The 26713-nt window shown below is 41.0% G+C and overlaps 1 protein-coding gene across 1 annotated transcript in view; it reads left to right on the plus strand.

The window, feature by feature from the left end:
- The window catches only part of CAB39L (calcium binding protein 39-like), a 47988-nt gene that overhangs the window by 9540 nt on the left and 11735 nt on the right, over positions 1-26713 (plus strand). The window contains exons 3-6 of the mRNA XM_009319954.1: positions 11998-12162; positions 16701-16819; positions 22292-22460; positions 25995-26054. Of these exons, the coding sequence (XP_009318229.1) occupies positions 11998-12162; positions 16701-16819; positions 22292-22460; positions 25995-26054 (513 nt within the window). The remainder of the gene's footprint in view (positions 1-11997; positions 12163-16700; positions 16820-22291; positions 22461-25994; positions 26055-26713) is intronic.

The following is a 26713-nucleotide window of genomic DNA, read 5'->3' on the forward strand; positions in this document are numbered from 1 at the left end:
CTTTTGCATAAGTACAACAGAGCTGGGGGTCAAAAAGAAAATGGTGAGATCCAGGAGCCTCAGCCAAAACGAAGGGTCATCTCCTACTACTTCAAATAGTACTGCATCTAACAAAACAGCTTGGAAGGCTATTTAAAAACTGTCATACCATTAATTGTTTTAGCAGGATAACAAAGGAGACTGCCAATTAATGTGTAGGTACCCACAGAGCAAAACTTACTTCTGATGAACATTGTTCGCATAAAACAGCAAACCTGTATGTATTCAGATGTATATAAAAGAGATCTCACTCTGTCAGTCCTTTCCAATCTTCTGTGTGCTAGTGCTTCCTAAATGAGCTGTGCTACTCGTATTCTGATTATAGTGCTAGGTTTTTGCTAATACTATTGCTCTCTTCTAACTCTGTGAGACAGACCTGAGTTACTTTTGCCCCTCTTCCAGCGACCAGTTGAGAAGATGCATCCCAGCATACAAAATGCTTCCAATTAGGAATTTGTGCTTACATAAAATCAAATAATTTTTTTTTTTTTTTTTTTTGCATCTGAGACTCTGGCCCTCTGTATTATTACTGTAGTAGAAGTATATGATTTTAATTAACAGCAACAAACTAATTTTAGGTTAAAACTGAATGTCAGTGGAAACAGAAATAGCTGATAAGTGACATTAACACAGTTTTTGTGCAGCTGATGTTTGCGTGTGCATGTTGTGCTTCCCCCACCTTGTGCAGGAGCCTGTATTAGAACGAACCCAACCCAAAAGGTAAGCATAGAGCCCTTCGTGCCCTTAGTGAAATCCTCTTGAAACTTTTTGGTTCAAAGCAAGTAGCTCAGACTGTGTTAATTATGTAAGATCAGTCACACAGATTTCAGGGAGGCCTCTGGTATTTGATGTCTCATGCTGAAATACCTTCGGTTAACTGAAAAGCACTGAGAGAATTTGACTCTGAACTAAAACTTAAAATAAGTAACTAAATAAACCAACAGAGTCTGCCCTCCCCTGCTGAATTCATCCTTCGGAGCCTGATTAAAGAAGACATTCAAAGCAGAAGCTCTAGACTCGGGTTTCTTTTCGATTTGCTTTGCAGCATGACTCCTCTGGGTTGTGGTTTTGAGAATTTTTGGCTTTGAGCTTGTTTGTTTATTTGGGTGTCAGTGACAAAGGAGGAGAAATTCAGACTTCTTAGAAAATCGAGAACTCGATGTAAATTTTGCATAAAAGTCAGAACAGCTGGTGTGTGTTTTTCTCACAAAGCAAAAGATACGGGAGCGTTCCCCCGGCATATTAGGATGGAAACAGCTCGCGAATTTAATGATGACGCTTATTTTACAGGAGGAGGTTGGTTTTCAGTATTTTCTGCTGTACTTTGTTGCTATGGGATGGAGGCTGTTCCTGGGGTGAATGTGGGTGATCGGGGGAGGAGGGACAAGGCAGTCACTTCAGCAGCAAGGCAGAAAGTGAAGACAACAGCCTTTTTTTGGACGGTATTTACACATATGCTTTGCGTGGCTTGTTGACTCAGGACTTTGCACTGCGATGTAGAGGAAGCACATAGGGCCTTTCTCCCTTCAGAAGGGAAGGTGTGAGACTCCTCAGTAACGCTACCTTTGTGTTGCACTGAGCTGTCCTGAAATCAATACCTATTAAAGAAAACAGCCGGATTAATTCTCCTGAGTTTATGGAAGTAAATCATAAGGAATGTCTTTAGTACTGTGACAATGATAATCTTTAAAAAATGGCAGGAAAAATAACTCTTGCAAAAACAATCACCCCATCACACCTCTTACTATCCATACAGGTTTGTGGGCTTAGTAAAACCATTTTTAAGTGTTGTTTGCATTTTGAATTGGAGAAGAAAATATGATGGGGAGACTTTCAATGGCACACAGGTTTTCAAAACTCACTCGCTTAGTAATACTAATGAATAACATCTTGTCTTTTCATGAGTATGATTAGAGAAATTTAACTGAAAACAAAGGCAAAGAAAAACAAAGCACAGTGCTGCACTCTGTGCTCTTCAAAACCTGGCAAAGTTTTTAAATTTACCTCCAATTTGATTTCCAAAGGGAGATGAAATGTGTCAAACTTTCATAAAAGGGCCCAGAGGTCTGGCTCCTGCAAGAGCCACAGACGCTGGATATCCCAGAGCTGGTTTTGGACCCTGTGGGCCTATGAATGCAGAAGTTTGGGAATCAGGGCTCTCCGATTTTTCAGTTTTCTGGCTCCTTGTTGTCTTCCACGGGAACTGGAGAGGTGCTGCTTTGCCTCACCATAAAACCGAGGTTCCCAGGACTGCTAGGGTACGACTCCACGGCATCCCTGATTTTGCTCATGTGCAGAATAGTTTCCAACTAGGACTTGCCTCAGATGCTTAAACAAGACTTATCCTGTGACAATTGTTATGGTAGCACAGCCAGTGTGGTATGTGGGCTGAGACAGCTAAAAGCTGCTAATACAGCCGGAACTGGCAGAGAAGTGTGGCAAAGCCTAAATTAACTGCAGGGCTAGCGGAAAACCTCCTCATTCCTTTCCCGGTTGAGAAATCCTAAGTATGAGGTGAAGATGCCCTGGGCAGCTGGGGGGACACGAGGTCGAACAGGGAGAGGCTTGATGCTTCTAATACAACTTTGTGCAACTTTCTGCAGGAACCATCCATGCCTCGGGGGGGGGTGTGTGTGTGTTTTTAGCTAATACAGAAATGATCATTCCTACCAAGCTATGCAGTAGGCAGGTAGAGGGAGCTTTACAGCAGACCAGTTAAGACTTTCTGAGTAATGGGAAGAGGGGGGAGGGCACAACTTGATAGACAGGATGCAGAGAAGCCACTCGTAAATATAAAGGCAATTATATGTCTTTTCCAAGACACATTTCCATGTACACACATAATACACGGAAGTTTGCATTCTTTCTTGATGATTTTTATTAGTCATAGAATAGGACCCAGTCAGACTTTGACTGAATTCTATGGACTGTGCTAGCATCTGTCTTCTTAGATAAGGATCGAATTTGACCCAGTTCCTCCATGTGTCTTTTTTTTTTTTTTAAACCTATTAATGTGTGTAGTGTTGCCATAATGCTTTTCAAACACTCTCAACTGAAAAATAGGCTAAGTTTGAATGTTTAGTTCTTACTTTTATTTTATGGGTGGGTTTTTTTGTTTGCTTGCATGGATGTATGTGTGCTTAAGCCTTTGCCATTTTCTCAGCTACATTCTGATGGTTGATAGACCACAGGTTGAGAAGTGCCATTACACGTGGCTCCTCTTCCTCTGAAGAGCTCTTTCTAATACTGTCTTTTTAAAATTTTTTAAAATAACATCTATTTTAAAAAAGGTATTGCAGGACTGGCAAATCGAATGTAACAATTGGAGGATTAAGTAGGGTGAGACAGAGCTGGAAAAGTGGACTAAAGCCTTCTTTGTCAAGCATCCTCCTCTCTTCCAGCATCTGAAATAAATAAGGTGTTCTTGTGACAGGTACAATTGCTGTCATCCTATCCAGGCTTTGATGCAGTGAAGAACAATTAATTACATTTTATTACATAATTCTATAAATGCCATAAAAAGTTAATCTCGGTCATGTAGAACCAAACTGTGCTTGGATTTAATGAGAAATACCCATTCTGGAATTAACTAGAAAAACAGGGAAGTGTATAAATACCTAGGAAATGAAGCCTTCAGAGCTTAGACTCTCTTCCTTCTTTCTGGCACGAACTCCTGTAGCATTTGGAGGATGCACATAAATAGGAAGCAAGAGGGGAGAAACCCTGATATCAAGTGGACAGGTCTGTTGAACCTGAGGAAGAACAGACAGCATGTGACACACTGGTCATACTGCTTCATTTATTACTGATGTGCCGCCATGTCTTTTGTTGATGGATGTTGTAAAAGAACATTAATAGAATGGATGCCTGGCCCATCTCACAAAAAAGGGGGGGTGACATCCCGACTTCTCGAAGTCTTATGTTCAGCCACTGAGTCCGATCAGCACAAAGCAGTGCAGGTGGCATCCAGTATGTCACTGAAGGATGTCCTTGAACACATCACCCTCTCGCTTTTAGCCAAACACCTTCGGGTGCGGCACCCATGACTCAGTGCCATCTGTGGTGCCTACAGGTTTGGTAACATTTTCTGAACCCGCCCTGCAGCAAAAGCCTTCACAGTGTCACAGGCTTTTAATTTAGTTCAGCAAACAGATCTTTGCACTTGGCCTAGATGGGCTGAAAGGTTTGCAGTTTCTGGCATAGTGGGTCCGAGACGTGGGTTTGTCACGGAAGATGAACCCCAGTGAGTTAGAGCTGGTTCAGGGTGCTGCGCTGAGTGTTTTCCTGGCAGGCAGAACCGCAGGCTGCAGTGCCCTTAGTCGGTGTTCAGAAACATCGTGAAGCTAGACGTAAAATAACCTGAAGTGTCTAGCTTCTTCCCCTTTCACTTAAATATATCTAACGAGACTGCTTGTTCGGGTAGGTCACTGTAATCTGTCCTCTGTTTCATCTCCATGTACTCTAACAAATTTGTTTCTGTTCAGAAGGGTCAGGAGAGAAGCATTTTATTAAGGCTACTGTTAAAAGACTTTAAGATTTCTGGAGCAAATATTTATATCAATAAATCCTGCTTTTTTACATAGCCCCAGTGAATCCATTTTCAGGTCCTGTTCACCTTGCTCACTCCTGTGCTGATAAAGCGGCTGGGGACTGGTGTGTGAGATGAGGTGCGTGCGGAGGACATGATGTGCACTTGCATGGAAGAATGGTTGCGTGACTACCGCAAATGTGAATACCCATGGACGCGATTCTGCAGCTGCCACAGTTGCAAAATTGCCTTCGACTTCATTGCTGCACACTGAAACCAAGAGAATGAGATAAGAAGGGCTTGGCACCCCTTCCTTCTAGCTCTGCGTGTCCTGGGGTTTTGTGGAGCGTTTCATGTTTCAGCTTCCCCGTTCTCCTAAGGCCTGTTATTGCTCTAGAGATGGGAGAAACTCCAGATACTATCAGGTGCTGGTGCCAAGAGTTTAAAACCTGTCTCTTCTGGTTGCTTTTTTTTTTAATTTTTAAGGACCTTATAACCTTTAGTTCTGTCTTAAGTGCAGGATTAACAGTGGGAAAGGAATTTATGTCCAGGTGGGGCAAACCTGTCTCTTCCATTTAATCATACTGCCATTTAGAAGGTGTTTCCCTGTTGTCCCTGCTTGGCCAAATTGTCTTTGCCAGCTTCCTTGAGTACTAGGCCATACTATTTTGCTAAATGACAGAGTTCATACCTCCTGGTCCAAAACATTCTGCTGAAGTCCACGACTTGTTCCCATATATCCCTTTAGCATGACACTGCACCAAGAATAAGTCAGTTGGGATGTTCTTGAAGCTGCGTAGATGTTGGATTCAGATTTTGCTAATGGCTCTTCTTGGGAGTCCTTACAGTTGCACGTAGAGTGAGTTGTGTTGGCACTGTTCTTTTAGGAGAAAAATTGGTTTGAATCACACAGAATATTTTTAAACAGGAGTGTAAGCTAAAACAAGACAAAGCCAAACCAAGGAGCTTTATGCTTTTGGTTGTAATGTATAGTGTGGAGTACTGGCAGTTCACTGAATCACACATTGGAGTATTTTGCCTCACGCTGGCAGGCATCTGTGTGTGTTACTGTCTGCTGCTGTGCAAGAGAGCAACAGTTTAGAAAGATAATTTTTGCCCTGGAAATATGCTAGGTACACAATCAAAAGCTGTACAATCCTATTCGCCATATTCTTATGAACAATTGAGGATTTCCTGATCACTATGCAGATGCCAGATATCAGGCATTCTGTATTTTTCTGATGTATATTTAGCATCTGAGTTTGGAAAGGTGGAAAAAGTTCATGCAATCTGTTTTTTCTTCACTGTTATGGTTGGTCATAAATGTTATATTAAGTCCTCGGATGAATAAAAGTAAGAATAAGCCCTTCTGATCTCTAACGTATGTACATATGGGTGAAACCTCTAACCTGTTGGTGAAACAGAGGTAAAATAGAGACAACCCACTGAAAACTTTGAAAAGTTGCAGTTCAGGTGTAGGAGCTCGAACTGTTGATTATGCAAGGCCTGATACTTTTCCCCTTATGGTTTTTGTAATCTTTCTTGGAGAGGAGTAAAAAGGTGCAATGAATCTAAATTGCATACAAGGAGATCCATCTCTCTGTCTCTCTGACAAGCATAATAGGTCTGGACCATGAGCACTTAATATTGGCACTTTTAAGGCAGATGTGAAATTGCCATAAGTAGCTAAGGAGAGTGGAAGGGCAAGGTTAGTAAGTAGAGGTAATTTTTATTAAGCCAGTTGGAATAGCTAGGAATTTAAGTTGCTGAAGTTGGGGATTCTTTGTAAAGTATCTTTGTGATGTGCTATAGGGTTTTTAAAAAACTGCCTATATGAAGATTTGATTTCTGAAGCAGAAGATCTGCTTTGTTTATTTTGCTATATCATGCACAAGCAGTGTCGGAGATAAAACAGCTTAGACTTTGAGTATGGAAAGTCTCATGTAATTATGGAGATAAAAATTCAGCTTTCTGCGTGAACAACAGATAAGACCTTTGCTTTAGCCTTCCATGCTACTCTTTAATATCTCTCTGGAAGATTTTACAAGAACAGAAAAAAATTAAGACTTGGAGGATTTCTTTGTAATCCCTTAATGAAAAAAAAAAAGAAACTCCTTATTGAACTGTCTTGTATAATTGTGGAATATAGAGAAAAAATTAACTGTTTTGCAGCATTCCTTAATAATGCTAGGTTACTGCCCTGAGAACATTGTCATGCTCTTTGGCCCTCCTGTAGAGATCAGTCAAAAAAAAAAAAAAAAGGATAAAACTCAGAAATTGTCTTCTAGACCTGGCAAAGCAAGTTAAACTGAAGAACCCAATATTAGCACTGTGAGAAAGGAAGATCAACACTGGAGTATGGAAATATTTCAGTATAGGCATAGTAGTGTGTTGTGATTTAACCCCAGCTGGCAACTAAGCACCACACAGCCGCTCGCTCACTCCCCCCATGGTGGGAGGGGGGAGAGAATCAGAAGGGTAAAAGTCAGAAAACTCGTGAGTTGAGATAAAGACAGTTTAATAGGTAAGGCAAAAGCAAAGCAAAACAAGGAATTCATTCACTGCTTCCCATGGGCAGGCAGGTGTTCAGCCATCTCCAGGACAGCAGGGCTCCATCACGCGCAACGGTTACTTGGGAAGACAAACGCCATCACTCCAAACGTGCCCCACTTCTTTCTTCTTCTTCCAGTTTTATATGCTGAGCATGACGTCATATGGTCTGGAATATCCCTTTGGTCAGTTGGGGTCAGCTGTCCCAGCCGTGTCCCCTCCCAACTTCTTGTGCACCCCCAGCCTGCTCGCTGGTGGGGTGGTGTGAGGAGCAGAAAAGGCCTTGACTCTGTGTAAGCACTGCTCAGCAGGAACGAAAACATCCCTGTGTTATCAACACTGTTTCCAGCACAAATCCAAACCATAGCCCCATACTAGCTACTGTGAAGAACATTAACTCTATCCCAGCCAAGACCAGCACATAGCGTTACCGATTCTGTAACGAAGACTGGACCTTTGCAACAAAATCAGCTGGTCTTCACATGTGTGTTACGCTGTGGAGAGGAGAGTCTTGAGGTCTTTCAGGGAAGATTTTTTTCATATAGAATTTCAGGGATAATGTCTTCATAAGCTCCTTTCTTTGTGTTATGATCCCATTAAGTCAACGATGACAACACTTTGATCTATGAGGAAAACAAGCTTGAGATCAAGTATCTTCAACTCCTAAAGTTTCCAGCTCTCGTTGTTGAAGCTGTTGGTAGGTTTGGAGAGACACATTAATGCTGACAAACTCCCAACTTTGTAAGCAGGGGTGATTGAGCACATTTATAATTTAACTTAGAGAAGTTATATAAGCTTATCTATGCTGTCACTTCTCAAGCTCCAAGGCTGTTGTATGTCAGCTAGTTCAGTAGGGTTAGCAGAGTAATCCAAGAATTGTTAGACAACTTTTACACAAAATGTTATATTTCAAAATGGACCCAGAAACCTTTTGTGGGTTGCTGGTCACTACAAATTATGCTCTGTGGATAAAGAGTTATTTCTTGTTCCAAATAGCTTGTTAGTCTGTTGGGCCAAAGTAGAGAAGTGGCCATCATTGAAAAAACTGCCTTCACTGCACAGGTCGGTACGGGTTGTGGTCTTCTTCACTCCCCTTACACAGCTTTTGCAAATCAACCTTGTAACTCATTTGAGACTTACCCATGTACCCACCCTGAATTTTAGTGTTCTGAGGTGGAATTGGATCCTCCCAAGTTTGGATGTTGTGAACTGAGGTGCCTGTAGACTAGAAAACTGTGACTTGCTTTAGGAGGTCAAGATCCTGACATCTGTGCAGTGACAGCAACACAAACGTTAAATTGATGTGTGTGCTGGGAATCAGCTTGCATTTCATCCCTGTCTGCAACTTGAATTGTCCAAAGTTCAGCGTATCCCACTTTTGACGTTTGTATGTAATATATATAAGCTGTTCTGTTTAGGATTCTGTGTTCAGTTATCTCCTCTCCCTCTTTTTTCCCTCTGTTCACACCAGCTTCTCTAAATATAATGGCATAAATTCAGTCACGATGTAAAGGACTCATAGCCAGAGGATAGAGGGAAAATCTTCCGGAAAGAAGATTGTGCTTGATTACAAGAACGAGACAAATGGCTTAAAGTGCTTAGATATTTCATGAAACCTTTCCTTTTGCTCTATAACTTCTACTGAAGTGAGAGTGGCAGCACTTCACTATTGTTGCTGTTGCCACTGATGGAGAATAAATAGTAGTACGGAAGTCATAATAGACTTTGGAGTTTCTATCAAATCTCTCTTTTTTTGCCACTGAAATTCTGTTCGTGGCATTGCTGGGAGGAAGGGTGTCTTGCTGAGGTTTTTGTTGGTTTTCGCAAATTTTCCTAAAGAGGGTCAGGCGCAGTCTGGCTTCTTACGACAAGCTGTTCTGCAGCTACGTTTCTGTCGTCTCGTGTTTTCCATGTATTCGAGTGAATGTATTTGCTTTGTTGTTTGTTTTGGACAGATCTTGGGTCTTTGGATTTTGGAATGTCTTTTTTTTTTTTTCTGAGTCTTGAGCAAGTTTCCATCCCAGAAACAGTGCTTATGTACTTAGGTTATTATTCTAAAAATGCTGTAAGATTAAGTGGAAATGTCAAAGTGGAGGCTAGAAGTGGCTGTTAATTTAAGAAGCTGTGTTTGGGATTGTGGTTTTCCTCCAGATAGATTATGAAGGCTAGGCACAGAAGAGGCGGTCCTTAGATTTGACCGGGAATAGCTTTTGGTGGCGGGTTGAATGTCAACCCACAGACTATCCAAAGGATATGAAGGGGGAGGGAGTTAAACATGAAATGTAAATTGCATGTAGAAAAGCCAAGAAAATGAGCGGATGGGGTGGTAGATGATTAGAGAAATACAGCTGTGGTGCTCAGTTGTGCCCATCAACACCGTGGTGTTCTGTAGTTTCGTTTTCTCCTGCAGCGCTTTACTTTTTGGCCTCCTTTTTGAGAATTGAACCTAAAGATGAGTCTTGCAGACATTTTTCTACATATCAGAAAGGACTACTTATACTTGAAAGGAAAGGTATTAATTTTTTTTTTTAACCACAGAATGCCAGAGATATTCACACCCTACCCAGCAGAATGGGTGAAAAGCCAAAAATGTATGGGTTTTTCCTTTGATATGAAAATATTTGCACAGCTCTTATAAAGATTTAGAGCTTTAGTTTCCAAGATAGCACCCCTGTTGTTAATCCCATCTGTACTCTGTGGGATATCTCTAGTGACATACCACTAACATTTGAGGTAAAAATAGGCTCTTTTGCTGAGCAACGGTAGGGAACAACAAGACTTCTGCTGTGGTTAAGGTTATCACATAGTCATATTCATTCACATGCCACTCATGCTGACCTATCTCAACTAGCAGAAAACTGAGACTAGATACAAACAGATTGGGGGAGAACATTTCTTTATGCTGTACAAAGTCAATGCTTGAATCTTCCAGGTAGATGCAATATGAAAGTGGCTTTTTATTGGGTTTTTTTAGGATTTTTAGGCTTTTTCTAGGATTTTTATTCACTAATGTGAATAAAATCTGTGATTTAAATCAGTATTAAAGTGTTGGGAGATCAGCAGCAGTTGAGAGATGCCTCTCCGGAGCACTGTGGGGTTATTTTATGCAGATTGATGGGGTGGTATTTGAAAGCATGACATTTTTCCTTTCAGTTTATGTGAGAAATGTATTGAAATTATTGATCTGGCTTTGAACACCCATTAATGTCCAGTTAGCTTTTACAAACGACTCTTGGGTTTTCTGTGTGTGTCTTGATTCCCCCTGTGCTAAGCTAACAAAACGCTAATTTCAAATAAATGTTTTGCAATATAGATGTGAAATGCTGTCCTATCTTCAGCATCTTTAACCGTCTTGCCTGGCACTCTGCTGTCATTCTCAGCTTTGCTTTCAAAGCTGTCCCTTACTTCCTTCCCACTCCCTGCCAAAAAATCCAACCAGCCTTGCTGCGGGTCACGCGTGTATTAAATATACCCCGACCCAGAAAGAGCCATTGCCTCCATAGCCCCATGGCTAGAGCAGGTGGGATTTAAAGCACACACACGCATGTGAAAAAATAACGCTTTTGCTCCATGGAGTCTTTATTTGTACGAAGTGGATCAAACCTGGGAGGAGAGCGTGAGCCAGAGCTGCCGTGCTGTGGCCAGCAGTCATTTACCTTGGGAAGTGGGATGTTATTGTTCACATCTGATTTAAACCTGCTGACTGCCACCAACACTAAGCTGTTACCTGTTTATACGTGTTTCTCTTTCATTTTCCTGTTGTAAGCTTTCTGGTCAAGATATTTTGTAAGGTAATTCCTGATTTGCCCTCTACATTAGGTACCTGAAACGTTGCGCAGAATTAGTATACACTAGGTGGGAGCAAAAGAAGAAAAACTTATTTTAGTTCGCTTGGTGGCAGCTGTGGAGCTTTGCTAAAGCAAATTGTTTATTTAATTAATTTCCCAACCTGAGACTGAAGTGCCTGTGCGCTCAGTAGGCAAATCCCTTGCACAAGATGCTGGCTCAAACCACACATGATGAGGAGAAATAGATGGTGGCAATGCAAAGCTGGCAGGGGTACAAGGCTTTATTTGGGTTACCAGCAGAGGAGCCGGGACAGTCCACCAGCAAGCAGTTGATGGGGAAGCAGCACAGCGGCCACCCTGCCAGCGGGAGGAGCTGGCTGGTTCGGTACCTGGCACATCTTGGCCCACATATGTCATAGAATCATAGAATCATTAAGGTTGGAAAAGACCTCTAAGATCATCGAGTCCAACCGTCAACCCAACACCACCATGCCCACTAAACCATGTCCCTAAGCGCCTCATCTACACATCTTTTAAATATTTCCAGGGATGGTGACTCCACCACTTCCCTGGGCAGCCTGTTCCAATGTTTAACCACTCTTTCAGTAAAGAAATTTTTCCTCACGTCCAATCTAAACCTCCCCTGGTGCAACTTGAGGCCATTTCCTCTCGTCCTATTGCTAGTGTCGATGGAACCCACTGGGGAGGACGGGGGGAGCGATGTTGAAAGTGCTGCCATTTCTGTGGGGCAGCGCCTGTCTCTAAACCTGTAAAGGATCTTGCTGATGTCGGTTGGTAATTGCACTCCTGCCCCTATTTTATGCCTGTGGTCTGTAAGTGATGGCATGCTGTGTTTAAATTGAATATATCTGTGTGCTTGTGTAGAACCTGCAGGATCCGATGTGGATGTTCCAGCCTCAGTGATTACGTAAGATTATTAAAATCATTTTACAATAGATAACAATCATTGTAGGTACGGTTAGAAGCTTTTGTTTTGAACTGCTTGTTCAAATAAAGTGTTAAAATAAAACACTTTTTTTTTTCTTTTCTGTTTTCTTCTTTTAAACAAAACCCTTATGTGCTGGTGAACAGGCATCGGAGGAAGTGTCAAAATCTCTGCAAGCAATGAAGGAAATTCTGTGTGGGACCACAGACAAAGAGCCACCTACAGAAATTGTGGCTCAGCTGGCACAAGAGCTATATAACAGTGGCCTTCTAGTGACACTTATTGCCAACCTGCAGCTGATAGATTTTGAGGTAGGTCAGCGTCCATAAACCTTTTCATCTCCTTGGTCTCAGTGTTGTCAGTGAGTAGAGCTGTATTTTTCAGAAGTCTAAATAATTTTATTGCATTCGAAACTGTTTTTCATATGCCGAAGAAAGTAGCTGCTGTAGATTGGTCAGTGTCCTGATAGACATGCTCATATACTGGAAGTAAATGCAATGCATCTGGTTTATTTTTTTTATTAAAACAAAACCAATAAAGAAATATTGCCATGTGTATCCAAACAAGGTAGGAAATGATGCTGAGAATACTGTCTATGACCGATCTTGTAAGCTGCAGTGATGAACCTCTTACTTCGGGATAGTGCAACTAGGGCCAACCGCTGACCCTGAGGAGTGTGTCCGATTTAGAAGGGGTCCAGGGACATGGAATAAAAATAATTGGAAGCATGGGAAAATCTCATGTGAAAAAGACTGAAAAAAAAATTAGGATAGTTTAGTTGAGAGTAAAGGAGTTGAAAAAGGTGTTAAAAACTGACAGCAGGTGGCAAAGTAAATTGGGTTGCCCCCACTTAATTTTTTTGATTAAAAGAAGAAAGGAATATAACTTCTTTTTGCCAGCAGAAAGATTAATATGAATATATGTGTGTGTATATATATATTCCATGGAACTCCTTGCCGGTTTTGTTGTTAAAGCCAAAAACTTAGTGGACAACTACTAAGACAACCGAACTTGCTTATAAATAAGGAGAAGAGTAGTTATGGTAGAAAAGATTACAGTAATTCAGGATAAATATAAACCCTTTTAATTGACCTTTGACTGATGGGGACTGGTAAGAAACTTCGTCACTGGCAGGTCATTATAGTATGCCTGTGGTCTACAGTCAGCAGGGACAGTGGTCCCCAGGGACTGATGTTTATGAGTCCTGCGATTTCGATGGCTCCCAGGCGCTGGTGAATCGTCACAAGTGTCCAAGCATCTCTGAGCAGTGAGAAATGCCGAGCTCCCAGGAACCAAACCTCCGCCGCTGAGGTCTGAAGCAGGAGCAGTACCCAGCGTATAGGGCAGGGCGGCCACTGAATTTAAAAGTCAGTTCCCCAGAGAGATCATCTGATGCTCTCAGAGCCACCTTTTGTGGGAGTGACTTTCTTGCAGAAGTTTTTTCCCATTATTGAAGTTATTTGTTGTTACTTTACATTTCTTTCCATTTTGTAAATGAATGAAAGGGAGGAACGATGGGAGATTTATGTTTTCTTTTTTCCCCTCTTCCCCCCACCCCCAGTGAAGCCAGGATTCAAAGCACTGACTTATTTATTTTGTATTAATTTTTAAATATGTTGTTAGTGGAGTTCTCTCACTTTTCCTCAGGTTTTCAGTTCAGGAGATTTTTTTTTTAATGCTGGAATTTATAGAGATCCTTTCATTTGTCTTCTCCCTGCCATCCCTGGTTACTGTTAAATGTCTTAATTACAAAAAAAAAAAAACCAAAACAAAAACCCCAACCCAAAACCCTAAAAATCCAGTAATTTATTTGTTTTTAAGAAAAAAGGAGAGGGGGGAGGAGAAGATACTGTTCACAAATATACCACAGAAGGTTAACTACTGCATATTTTTGGTTACCTGACAGTCTGTATTGCTTTTGTCAGACAAAAAATTCTGTATGGACATATTGAACCCACAGTCTTCAAATGCAAGCACTGAATGAAATACCTAATCTGTTGCTGAATTACTGTTATTACAAACAATTCTAATAACTCTTACAGCAAAATAGATTTTTCCATGATAAAACCTTTTCAATCATTTAGCAAAGCATGTATGTTATACATACTCTTTTGGCAAAACAGTAGAAACGAAATGTCATTGAACAAGAGGATAGTAAGAGCATGTGCTGCTTTGTCTTCATATTCCCATTGACTTTTTCAGTTTATCAACTTTTCTGCTTCCATTTTGTTGTATTGGTGGCCACAGCTGGCATTTAGGTTTCTTTGTTGAACAAGCAATTTCATCACTTTATAACATGCAAATTAATTTTTTGATCTGTATGTAATAGTAGAAAGCAAAATCATAAATTGCTTGAAAATCTGATTTCTGAAGGGAATAATGTTTATGTAGGTTGCTTTGTTTTTTCCTGACTCCCTGTCTCCTCCTCACCAACCCTGCTGCCCGCTTTGATCCCAGTTTTGCACAGCTGTACTTCCCTTTGAAGACGTGTTTTCAAAAACATCATGAAACTTGATGGCTGTTTAGAGGAGCGAGACCAGAGTTAATGCCCCCACCGAGAAAAAGGCAGCAGCACAGACTCGAGTCCTGTCTCACTTGTGTTTCATCTGCCAGTACACTTACAGCACGTGTGGCTGGGGGCGGGTGTGCGTGTAGGGGAGACTTGCACACATCCATCACACATCTATAGAAAACACAGGTTTATTGCTTCCGCCACTCAAGAAACAAGATGTAATTTTGGTGATGATATTGTTATGAAGCACTAAAGCTGGCTTTGGGCAGGAGCCCAGAATCAAGATCAGGCTGGGTTTTTGGAAATTTAAAATATTAAATTTATTGTTGAACTTTGAAGAACTGAGGAAAATGTGCATACAGAAAAAGTCGACTAAAAAATTAGGTGTTACTAACTGCATGTAAGCCTAAAGGTTCACAAGCTGTAAAGCCACTAAAAGAGGCAGTAAATAGCCACAAGCCCAGGACTGGTGATGTTAGGAGCTTTCCCTTACTTTGTCTTGAAACAGGAGCTAAATTATGTTACAGGTATCATGCAATTTGTTATTTATATAATGGCATCCTTTGTAGTTTTTTTGTTCTTGTCTAGCCACTTTCTCTCCATGCTGCCTTATCTTGTGCTTCAGTGGCCATATGTATTTCATTATAAGGCAAAATTGAATCGCAGATCCAAGTAAGAAGTGTTGCAAAAGTATTCCTACAATTTTTATAGATGTCTGGTGGTGGGAGAAGTCTGCCTTCATTCCCTCCTACCTGCCTCCATTCCCTCCAGGAGAACCCAGCAAGACCAACTGGGTCTCGGGCTTTCACCGTCGCTGGTCTCTAGAAAATTGTATATAATTGGATATATATACATATCTCCTCTCTGAGATATATATAGATATATATATATCTCCTCTCTGCTATTGGATATAATGCTGCAGTGCACCTAATATTAAGTAATTAATATAAAATCTGACATAGCAGAAAGGATCACTTAATTTTTGGCCATTTTCACCTCGCCCTTTTAACAGCTCTTCTCCGTCTCGATTGTTTTCATCTTGGAGTAACTGCTGAAGCCGCTGGGGATCACAGGATTCCAGACATACGTTACAGGTGTTGTAAAGATAGGGGAGAACAGGATGACTTTATAAAGAATTAGCCTAATTAAGAAAATGTCCAAGGGTCAAAAGTGTTGCAGACAAAGGCAGATGGACTGGCCTGCTCTGATTTGATTCTCCTATTTAATTCCCCGAGTCCCCGAGTCTCCAAGCCAGCTGGATTGGAACGAGTAGGAAAGCAGAATATTTTGTGTTTCTCAGCAGTGATTTATTTGTAGAGGTGAAACCAGGGAATTTCCCTCTGTGTGAAACTATCTGCTCCTTGGCTTCAAATGTTCAATAAGTTCTCTGCCAAGGAATGTTTGTCCTCTCGAGACAGATCAATGAGCATGTACAGATTATAAGTAACCTTTTGCTTTAGCTTGCCCTGTGCATAGTGACCCGCTGTTGACTCAGTGCCTTGGTTACTGGTCATTAGTGCAGCAGCCTCCCCCCTCCATTAATTTCACAAATCAATTTGTCTCCTGCGGCCAGGAGAGAAAGCTGTGGGGGAGGAAGAGGACTTCTAATGCGAGATGTATTGGCAAACCCTGTGGCTGAATAGAACATAATTTGGAAGGGCCTTCTGAAAAGCTGTTTGCACGGGGAAGCACTTGAAGACAAAATGTGATTGTGCAGATGTGTGTATATAGGAGAAAATTAGGATAAAGTGAAGGATCTTAGTTGTGACTGAAGCAGAGACATGTATGTGATGCAGCCTTTCTATCAGTAGTAATTATTTCATTCTTCATGGTGAATAATGGGCGTTTTAAATTTAACCCTGATTTTCAAAAGTGCGATCTCACATGGTATTGATTGCATTTGACTAATGAAAAGCTTTAGCTTTGTAAGTCTAGGCTGTGGAGCAGTGTACTTGGTGCTAGCTTGACTACTTAAATTTGGAGACTGTGGGAGCAATAGTACATACTGAAAAAACATGTTTGGCTCAGGGTAGTGGCTTGCTTTTTTGGTACTTCAGTGTTGCTATTTAAGATAGCCAGGGACTTGCTTGACAGAATAAGGGGGACGCGCATCTTCATTTAGAAAGAGAGGTGTCAATGGGAGTGGGGGGGTTGGTAGTCTTCAGATGGAGGAAGCCTTCTTGTGGCGTTGAAGAAACAGCGAGTATGAGGTGGTGGGACTGTGGAGAGCCCAAAAAGGAGACTGACTTGTTTTGTTTTCAATTTCATTTCTACTTTTAGTAAGTGGTCATTTGTTCATGTATTTCCAGTTGAAGATATATTTTGCTTCTTTAACAGGGCAAAAAGGACGTTTCCCAGATATTTAACAACATCTTGAGAAGACAAATTGGCACACGCAGCCCTACTGTGGAATACATTAGTGCTCATCCACATATCCTATTCATGCTTCTAAAAGGGTGGGTGCTTTAATTTGATTTTCATTAAAGAGCATTGCCTGGAACATGCTGGCATTGCAGTTGATCTACTTTCTCACTTTTAGTTTAAAAAAAAAAAAGGATTTTCAGATTTCATTCCAGATTTCTTATTTTGTTTCTTTCATATTGACTTTCTTTCTACTTAACTGTATACTTTTTAATGACTGGTTTATTTTATTTGGCCGTTATTTCTTCACCAAACTTCATGTTGGAATAATTATGTGCTGATTGTTTTTGACTGCTCCCCACGTGACATGTACTTCAGTTCTTGCCCTAAACTCTTGTGTAGCTTTGTTGATGACTGCTGAGTTTCATTTAGACTTTTTTGCATTGCAGGAGTGACTTGTAGTGGTGTCTGTAAATGACTGGAGTCAAATGCTGGACCACCATGTGGTAGAACAGAGAGAAGCAAAAATGCATAAAAAGAATAGTTGTGTCTGTTGGGCAGAATTCTTCAACGCTTGTAGCCACATATGAGCTTCATCTTTAAATTAGTTCAGTAATGAACTCCATGACTTTCAGCATTAAATCTTTTTTTTCTGTTTTGTCTTTTAACCTTTGAGGGAGTCAGTGCTCAGTTGTAACCCAGTGGTTCCCAAGGTAAGCTGGCCGAGGAGGGGGAGTAGACAGACTGCTGTGTGGAGAGGACATCAGCTGTAGTTGCATTCAAGTGTGCACAAGTGTTGGCCTAAAACCCTTGAGGTTTCTGTCCCCTTTACTTTTGGCCAAAAGCACCGTCTGTTCAGCAAGAAGCTTTGCTTTTCCAACCCTTGAAGTCTACTGTTTTCTGCTCAGTTCTCTGTGGTTTTCTAAACCACAGAAGCCAAAGAAGCCAAAACTTCAGGATTTTTTTTATTTTTCCCTAAGGAAAAGAGAATATATGTGATTGGGATTAAAGAACTGATGTAGAAATAAATGCATTTATTAACTGATCAGTATGAAACAACATGGACTCTCATAGTAGTTGTATGGTCACACTAGCAACAGCCATTCAAAAACATGACATAAGCCTTTTAAACTAATGGTTCTTAAGAGAATGAATTTTTTTAAATGTTTTTCTTGCTCTCCAGGCTTAAGATTTGCATTTTTACCATTTGCTCCACAGCCAGAGTTAGGAAAATACTTAAGCACCATCTAAGGTTTGTGCAAGACAAGGCTGCAGCCCCAAGGGTAAAATTCCCTTCAGCCTCCCCCCTCTCCCAGGGGCAGGCCCGAGCTAGGAGAGAGATAGGCACGGGAGTCCTCTAAAATAGTAATTATTTCCTTCAAAGTTGGCCACATTCCAGCACAGCTGAGCAGGGAAAAAAGTAACCGAGAGAACTAGTCAGTACCAGGGATTTCAAGAACTGTGAGCTTGCGTTTGAACGTGGTGGCAAAGCTCTTGGTTGCTGCAACAGGAGGAGGTGTGGACTCGCTGCCTTCCTCGCAGGCAGGGTGGTGGGGAGCCCGGGCAGGTGGCTGGGCTGAGCTAGGTCTTGCTCTTACAAGTATAGTGATTTGTCATGATTTAGCTTTAATTTTGAAATTCTTGACTTGTTTTGTGTTACTAAATGCCAGCTTCCTCAGAAAGGAAACCAGTAAGCTAGTTAAATGGATTTTGGTTTCATTTGTTCATTAAAATTCACCACTCGTATAAACCTCAAACTAGTTGTTTCAGGACAGTGATGATAATTCTCTCAGTTGTTGTTAAGTTGTACAACTGTTTTCAATTTCATATATAGATACAGTAATTTTCTTTCCTCTTCTCTGTCTTTGCTTTTGCCATCTCCTCACTTTTTCACTCATTTTGTTTTTGCACGTTGCACATGTATCGCTACCATATGTCTGGGCTTTATTTAAAGCTAAAAAATATTTTTGGATCGTGTCCCAGATATTCTTTGGCATCTGTAACGACCAAAAATATTAAAATGATAGTAAAGATTTTATGTTATGCATATGTACTGCTGACAGACATTTTACTGTAGGTGACCTGAGCCAGTGGATATATTTAACTGGCATCACTTAGGTGCTTTTTTGGAGATTGCTGCTGCGTGCAGCAGCGTGTCCGTGTTAGTTTGGTCCTCAGGCTCCTTGTTCTTGATTTCTTGGCTACCTCTCCACAGCACTGCCCTGTATCAGAATTGCCATTTCTGGAGTTTCTTGTTAGAAAGTGCTGTTGAATTCAGCAGCAGCAGTCCAGAAGACAAGTCCTATCCAGCCCTGATGGTGTCTGAGCAGCTGCTGCAGAAGAGCGTAATGTTGTCAAACGCAATGCTGTCTTACCTGCCTATGTCCTGCTGGCAGGACTGTCTAAAAACGATACTTAAAATATGTGCCTAAAGCAAGGGCAGGGCCCCGAACGCACGGCTTGCTGTGTGCAGGCAGAGTGCGGTACTTGTGTGCAATCAGCTGTGAGACTGGGAAGCACGCACTTCATGTTAGACACCACCACTTGAAAACGTGACTTGAAGATGAAGTTAAATGAAATATATGATAGCAAGATCTGCTTAAAGGAAAGTGGATTTGGCTGGCTTGTACCATTCAGTGTTCGTTATATGACTATTTGGAGAGGGGAAAAAAAAGATTCAACCATGACTGTAAAAGAAACAGCCTGGGACTATTGTGAAGGCTTGTCATTGTTTTACTTGTATTGGATGCAAAATTTCCCAACAGCATCAACAAAAGGTTGCTTTTTCATTGCATAATGTGAGCTCTGTTGAGTGGGAAGGATCCTGAATCAGAGCTCCCGCCCAGTGTTTCCTGCCTAATACTCCAGTGGCACTGCCAACTTGAGATAACTGTTCTTACCTTTTAGGCTTCGTTTTACTTGTTGGTTACTTCCTTCCAGCTTCTCAGCTTCAGAAAAACATACAGCACATAGTTCACTCCTATTTTTTTTCTTTTTTTTGTAGGTTAATTGACCTTCCTGCTGCATGAGGACTTGCTTTAATATCTTATTTTCTGTGTGTGCAGGCTTTGTGTATGAATAGGATTTCAGATGAATACAATGTTTAGTGTATATAGAGTACTGGATATATTTGGGCCAAGTTTTTCTCCGGTGTCAGCATATTGCATTAGCCCAGAAATAACTTTGGTCCTTTGTAATTTAAAATATTTTCCCTCTAGTACCATGACTGTAGAGGACTTGAAGTTTGTGGCACTTGCATTGTTTCTCACAAGTGACAAATTTATAAACTCCTTTGTGAATTTATATCATGCCACATGCTATCTAATGTACTCAGTCACTGCACCAATCTGTTTTGTGATGATCTCTTCATATTACAATGCAGTTAAAGCTTTAATGGTATATTGGCTAAAGTTGCAGAATTACCCTTGAGTTTATCCAAGGATAAACTCTTTATCCAATGATAAGCTCAAGCTATAGAAGTTAGTGTAAAATCAGATCAGAATATAGCTGTTTGTCAAGACCTTGTGTCTCTCAGGCTCAATGCCTTCCTAATCTCCTGCCTGTGCTCCTTACCTTGTACCGTCTTCTGCACTAGCCACACAAGTGTGATTCCCTTTGTGCTGAGATGCATCTCTGCTCTCAGTCTTGCCTCTTTCAGCCTCCACAATAAGTATTTTGAAATATTTCAAGTCCATTATTTCCTTTTCTGGTTGCCCCTGGTAGTCAGTATGTGGGAGTTTATTTAGGTTGTAAGTTCATCCGAACAGAGAAGAACTCTGTATTTTTTTTCTGCTGCAGGAGTACTTCAGCATAGAGCACTAATTGCTCATTAGAAGTGATTTTGAAGCACATCTCTGTCATTCCTGCCTGGTGGCTTTGCATGTAAGCGTGGGTGCAGAGAACATGCCAGTTATGACCAGGCAGCCTGTAAACTTCTTCCAGGCATATTCCAGGAGCCAAACCCAACTTCCCTCACTTATGTGAACAGCCAAAGGTCCATAACCCACTTCCAGATAATGGAGCATTTGACTAAGAATAATTCTGTTGATAGTTGTGTTTTAAAAAGTTATTGTGCTGGAAACAATGTAATTTGCTTTTATTCCAACCAAAATATTCCGTAGCCAACTATTAAATATTTTCCTGGCTGTGCTCCTAGGAGCAACTCCACCTCTCTTTGCTTGAAAATTAGTATTCCTGTTAATGGTGTTGAGGAGAGGTACGCCTTGACAGAAAACATCAGCGAATCTCTATTGTCTAAAGAGTTATAAATTCACGTTTGCAAATGTTTCCCAAAAGGAAACAAATAAGGGCTTGAGTGCCTGCATTTCCTTGAGGGTGGGAAGTTTCATTTGCCTGTTTGGAACAGCAATTCATTTTTCATTAAGCCAACTATTGTTGACATCAGGTTGAAGTATGCAGCTCTGGTATGCTCGCAAAACACGACCATTCTTTTAAATTGCAAGCTGGTGGTAAACTTGAGGGCCCACTCACTTACAGCACAGATGGCATTTTGTGTTTTTCTTTTTTTCTCTTTTGGCCTAGTGATAGGAATTAACTGTGCAAAGGAAAAATGATGCTGATAAGCTCTGGGTGATAATACACAGTTCTGATATAGTATAACCAGCTTATTGAAACAGAGCGTGTTTTCTGTCCCCTTGGACTTCACCGTTTTCACATGACTGAAGATTGCAGAAATAAGTTCATTTTAAGACCTTCCTGACTGTTGGATTTCATCCTTCTTTTTTTTTTTTAAATCGTGTTTCTAACAGTTTTGTTTCAGATTAATATCAGCTTTAAAGAAATCAAGACTTTATAGAAATAGAAGATCATCTGAAGTGCCTCCCCTTCCCTCCCTCTCCAAGATTGAGAAGTGTGCTGGCTCCTGGCTATTGCAATGCATGTGCCATAACAGGATTGTAACTTGAGAAACAAATACTTGTCTCCTGTACAAAGTAGTAGCCTCTGCAGAGGAGGGATTGAGCAGAATTCCTCCTAAACTGCAAAAAAGATCTTCAGAGCTACAGAAAGCTTAATCCTGCGTAGACTGCCTGGATAGGCTCTTCCTACCTTCCTCGTTAGACATTAATATTCTAGAGCAACGTTCTCTAGAAGATGAGTGGGAGGTGATGGGTGGTCATGAGGTGTTATTTTTTTCTTGGATAAACCGAGGAGCTCAGAATTAAATCTGAAAAGGGAGATTGTTATATTGTATGGGCTTTGGTTTCTCATAAATCTAAAAGGGTGAAGGAGCTCTGTTGAAATGTTACACACTCCCCACCGTCTTTCCGCAGAGAGGAGGTGTAATTACACCAAAATGTGTTTTGGCTTGCGAAGGCAGAGGTTTGCGATGGGAAACACTGGCAGCCTTACCTCTGCGTCTGCTCCTTAGCTTTGGGCTGAGGTTCTGAAGCTGGGTACGGTGCTCTGGGTGGGAGCTGCCGTCCATGTGTTGTGTTCCCTCTGGCACATGCATTTCCTATGCTACAAAGTTTCCCGTTGCTAGAAAAGTGCCCGTTTATCTTTTTTCTTCTACATTTAGATCTTTTCTGTTTCTTTTCATTCGTTAGATATGAATCCCCAAATATTGCCTTACGCTGTGGAATTATGCTGAGAGAGTGTATCCGGCATGAACCCTTGGCCAAAATCATACTTTTTTCGGAACAGTTCAGAGACTTTTTTAAATATGTGGAAATGTCAACATTTGATATAGCTTCTGATGCCTTTGCTACATTCAAGGTAAATTATTCGATACTTGCGTCACAGCGTTGTGTCAAAAATGGCACTCCGTCAGTAGTCATCACTGAATGTTGTGTTGCCTTTAAACTGGGTAGCTTTTTTATTGTTCAGTAAAGGATATAATTAATCCTTGGTCTGTTTGTAACAGGATTCACAACAGTGATTAAGTCTGCAAAGAATCTTTAATTCAATACAGATTTACATTTCACTAATGTTCTTCATCTTGATAACCCAAGGCCTTTTATGCAACCATTTAAAACTCAAATTAATCATGTATTACGTACAGTTCTTGTAAAATGCATAACCTTTTTCTCTCCCTACCTTCCCCTGGAGACAAAACCACTACCCATCATTACCACAACCAGTAAATAGAAGGAATCATTTAAAATTCACTTTTAAAATCCTCTAAGTTTTACTGACCCTTCTGAGTTCAGCGGTCAAATTCAGACTAATGCTGTGCGCCCTGATTACTTTACAACTTATTTGTATGCTTACTTTTGTGACCCATGGTTCAGTGTAAGGACCGTACTGCTACGAGCCAAGTAGGTGAAAGCACCGTGTAGACTCTGTATAGAGTTTCTGTGTTGTATTAAAAATGAAGTTGGGTGAAGCTTGCCAAATTTCTTGGAGTTTGTATGTGACCATCATCTTGCCTGCAAGGTGCTAGTATAGTCTTTGAGCAAAATTTGGTGCCTGTGAGCTTAATGTACAGGGAAGATTAATCTATTTCTGAAAAATAATTTAAGAAAGCTAGGGAAAATTCTTTTCAGGTAAAGACTCTTCTAAATATAGACATAACTCCTTTTTTTCTTCTATCACTGGGTTCCTTGCTGTCATAGAAACACGTTGTTCATTCTTTCCTCTCAAAGCTAATTAGAAACATGATTAGATAGACCTTAGGAATAACTGGAAGGAGTGTTGGAGTTCAGCTCAGTGATTCAATGCGTACTGAAACCCGGCCTCAGATTTTACTAACCTACTGAATAGGGTAAAGATTTGCATAATGGAGGTAACATTGCATTCGTCAGTAATGAGTTGAGCAGGATTACCAATTCAAACACCCATTAATCAGTAGCAGCATCTTTCAGTTATTTTAAGTTGCACTGTCATTGTGTTCGTTAGGTAAATGTTATGAAAGTGGAAGTAGCACAGAAATACAGACAAGTAAATATACATGTGTAAGACTGTATAAAAATGCAGCTGAGATCCTCTGTCTCTGGCATTTTACCCTATGCTTGGAAGAGTATTTGCCTCTGGTCAGAAAAAGTGCTCCTGGACTCTGTTCCCAGCTTGGCAGAAGAGATTTGCATCTTTTGCCCAGGTCCTGCTTTGAGCACAACAGCAGAACGTGTGGTTGGTGATGGACAGTCTTCACCCCATCCAGGAGGCAGGATGGGGACAAGAGTCAGTTAAGCTGTGGCAAGGACCGCAGACTGCTGCAACCCTCCCAGAAAAAGAGCGATTGATGTCGTTCACAGATCTACAGCTGTGGAACTTAACTTCTGTCCCCTGTGATCCGAGTGTATTTTTAGCAGGATTTAAAAATAGTATTCTGCATCCTCACGTGCACTGGAAAGAGAAGAGTATGAGGGCAGTTCATCCTCAGACATAGGTCAGAAATCACCTTTCAAAATGCTTGGGGAAAATCTATAAACTCCATTTTTTTAAATTGCCTCTTATTTTAAGTTGCCTGACTTGATACATGGTCAGTTCTGGAAATAAAGCAGCTGTTCATCTTATCTCCTATTTGTCTGTTACTCTGAATATCTGGAACAGCAAGAAGTGATGTAGAAGCAACTGAATCATGAAATATGGAGCTACCTCGTTTCTAATGCCGTAAAAATAAGTGCTATGATTGCCCGCTGGCTGGATTACTGAACTCGTGTTTTCAGTTCTCTTTCCCCCATGTTGGGTTTGTAGTGTTGCCACCAGGGTGTCTGGTTCAGAGCTGAAAGCCTTGGATAGTCTATGCACCAAAGGAGGGCTTAATTAAATGTGCATTAAAGTCTGAGGATATTTATAGTAGGGAAGTATTGGAATTTTTGATGATCTGGAGATGTACTTCTTAATTAAATTCAGCCAGGTGCACTGCAGAGAGGAAACAGAGCTGCTAAAAATGCAGAGGAAAGCAGCCTGTATTTAGAGATACAGTCGGCTGTGGAGGGTACCAGCAGCAGCTGGAAAGAGTGCTGATTGAATATCGCTGCTCCACACTCTCTCATGATTTTGTATGAAAAACTCATTTTGGATTATATTCCATTTGTGCCCCCTATTGAAAAATGTTGTACTTGCCTCCTAAGTGCCCTGCATAAAAGCTTGTGAAGCACGTTTGTTGCACGCAGCCCTTTAAACTGCTATCATCGCAGTCCTGCTAAATAAAGGAATGTATTAAAAACATGTACTGGATTTTATTGCACTCTGCTTTCCTCTTATAATTGATGGCAAAAATAAATTAAAGGATTAGTATGTAAAGGACTTCTTTTATTTGTAACGCTGTAGAGGATGTGTCTGTGTATCTGCTTCAGCTACTCATTAGCATCAGTCTCTGACTGTGGGTGAGGAAACCAAGGAAAAGGTGATGAAAAAGATAGCAACTGATTCACTGAAAAAATATCGACTTGAATGGACTTCATCAGGCATTTATTGTGATCGGTGCTATGTTTTACAGGAGGCAATAGGATAAAAATTAAACTTAAATGCCTCAAACCAGCCACTTCATTTCATAGATATTCAACCAGTAAAGAGACTTGATTTCTTCTGGAGCTGAACATTTGCATCTCTGCCGCTGAGCACCAGGTTCCCATTCTGTGGGAGGGGTTGCTTTAATTTAAATTTGAATTAGTTGGCCTTTTAGGATCGAATGCCTCCCACAAAGCTTCAGCTGGCTTAAAGGTCTGCTACTGCTTGTGTCAGTAAGCCCACCTTGGGCAGAAAACCAGCCACAGAAGAAATTCATCCCACCTACCTGAGACCCCTTTCTGGGGATGGAGTGGCTGTGGAGGGAGCCTGGATGGCTAGGTTAGATTGGTGCCTAACTTTTAGGTTTTAAATAAATAAACATATCCAGTGGTTGAATTGAGTCTGCCTTGTTGTATTCATTGGAGATGAGCAATAGCAATTGATCAAACTTAGCATAATTTTCCAGCTCTGGGGTAGCATGTAGATCACTTTTGGCTTTGGGACCATAGCTGCTCCCTCCATAAAGGGTTAATTTACTTTATTCCTTTCCCTCACCCCAGTTTATTGTAAGTACTGTGCAGGATGACCTTAAGAAAAGGTGGGAGTGAAAAAGAATATAAAGAGCGAGTGTTAGAATAGTTTTATATTGATTCTGTGAGCATTCACTGAATTCTCCTTAAAATCCTAATAAATGCACAATGCAGTATTGTTTTTAAACGCTTTCTGTCTATAGAAATAATGTTGTAAATACCTTCTAAAAGATGACCTGGTAAAAAATGCTAAAATACATTTGAGAATCAGGGGGCAATCAAATGAGCACGCTCTCTTAGGTAACCTTTCTCTGTTCTTCCCCAGGACCTGTTAACACGACATAAATTGTTGGTAGCAGAATTTCTGGAACAAAATTATGATGCGGTAAGTGTAAATGATAGAACAATTTTTTAAAAATCTGTTCATGCTTAGCTGGAAAAAATGTGCTTTCAATAGTGGAGGGTTTCATGTTCCACATAAAATAGGCACATAGGACTGCAAAACTAAACATTGCTTTTACTAAAGCAGAATCCTTGCATGGTGTTTGAAATACAATGTTGTGGTGTAACCCCAGCCAGCAACTGAGCACCACACAGCCGCTCACTCACTTACCCCCAGTGGGAAGGGAGAGAGAATCAGAAGAGTAAAAATGAGAAAACTCGTGGGTTGAGATAAAGACAGTTTAATAGGTAAGGCAAAAGCCATGCACGCAAGCAAAGCAAAACAAGGAATTCATTCACTCCTTCCCATGGGCCAGCAGGTGTTCAGCCATCTCCAGGAAAGCAGGGCTCCATCACGTGGAACGGTTACTTGGGAAGACAAATGCCATCACTCCAAACGTCCCCCCCCTTCCTTGTTCTTCCCCCAGATTTATATGCTGAGCATGATGTCATATGGTCTGGAATATCCCTTTGGTCAGTTGGGGTCAGCTGTCCCAGCCGTGTCCCCTCCCAGCTTCTTGCGCACCCCCAGCCTACTCGCTGGTGGGGTGGTGTGAGGAGCAGAAAAGGCCTTGACTCTGTGTAAGCACTGCTCAGCAGTAA

This window comes from Pygoscelis adeliae, unplaced genomic scaffold, assembly GCF_000699105.1.
Source record: "Pygoscelis adeliae isolate BGI_AS28 unplaced genomic scaffold, ASM69910v1 Scaffold32, whole genome shotgun sequence".
Classification (NCBI taxonomy): Eukaryota; Metazoa; Chordata; class Aves; order Sphenisciformes; family Spheniscidae; genus Pygoscelis; species Pygoscelis adeliae.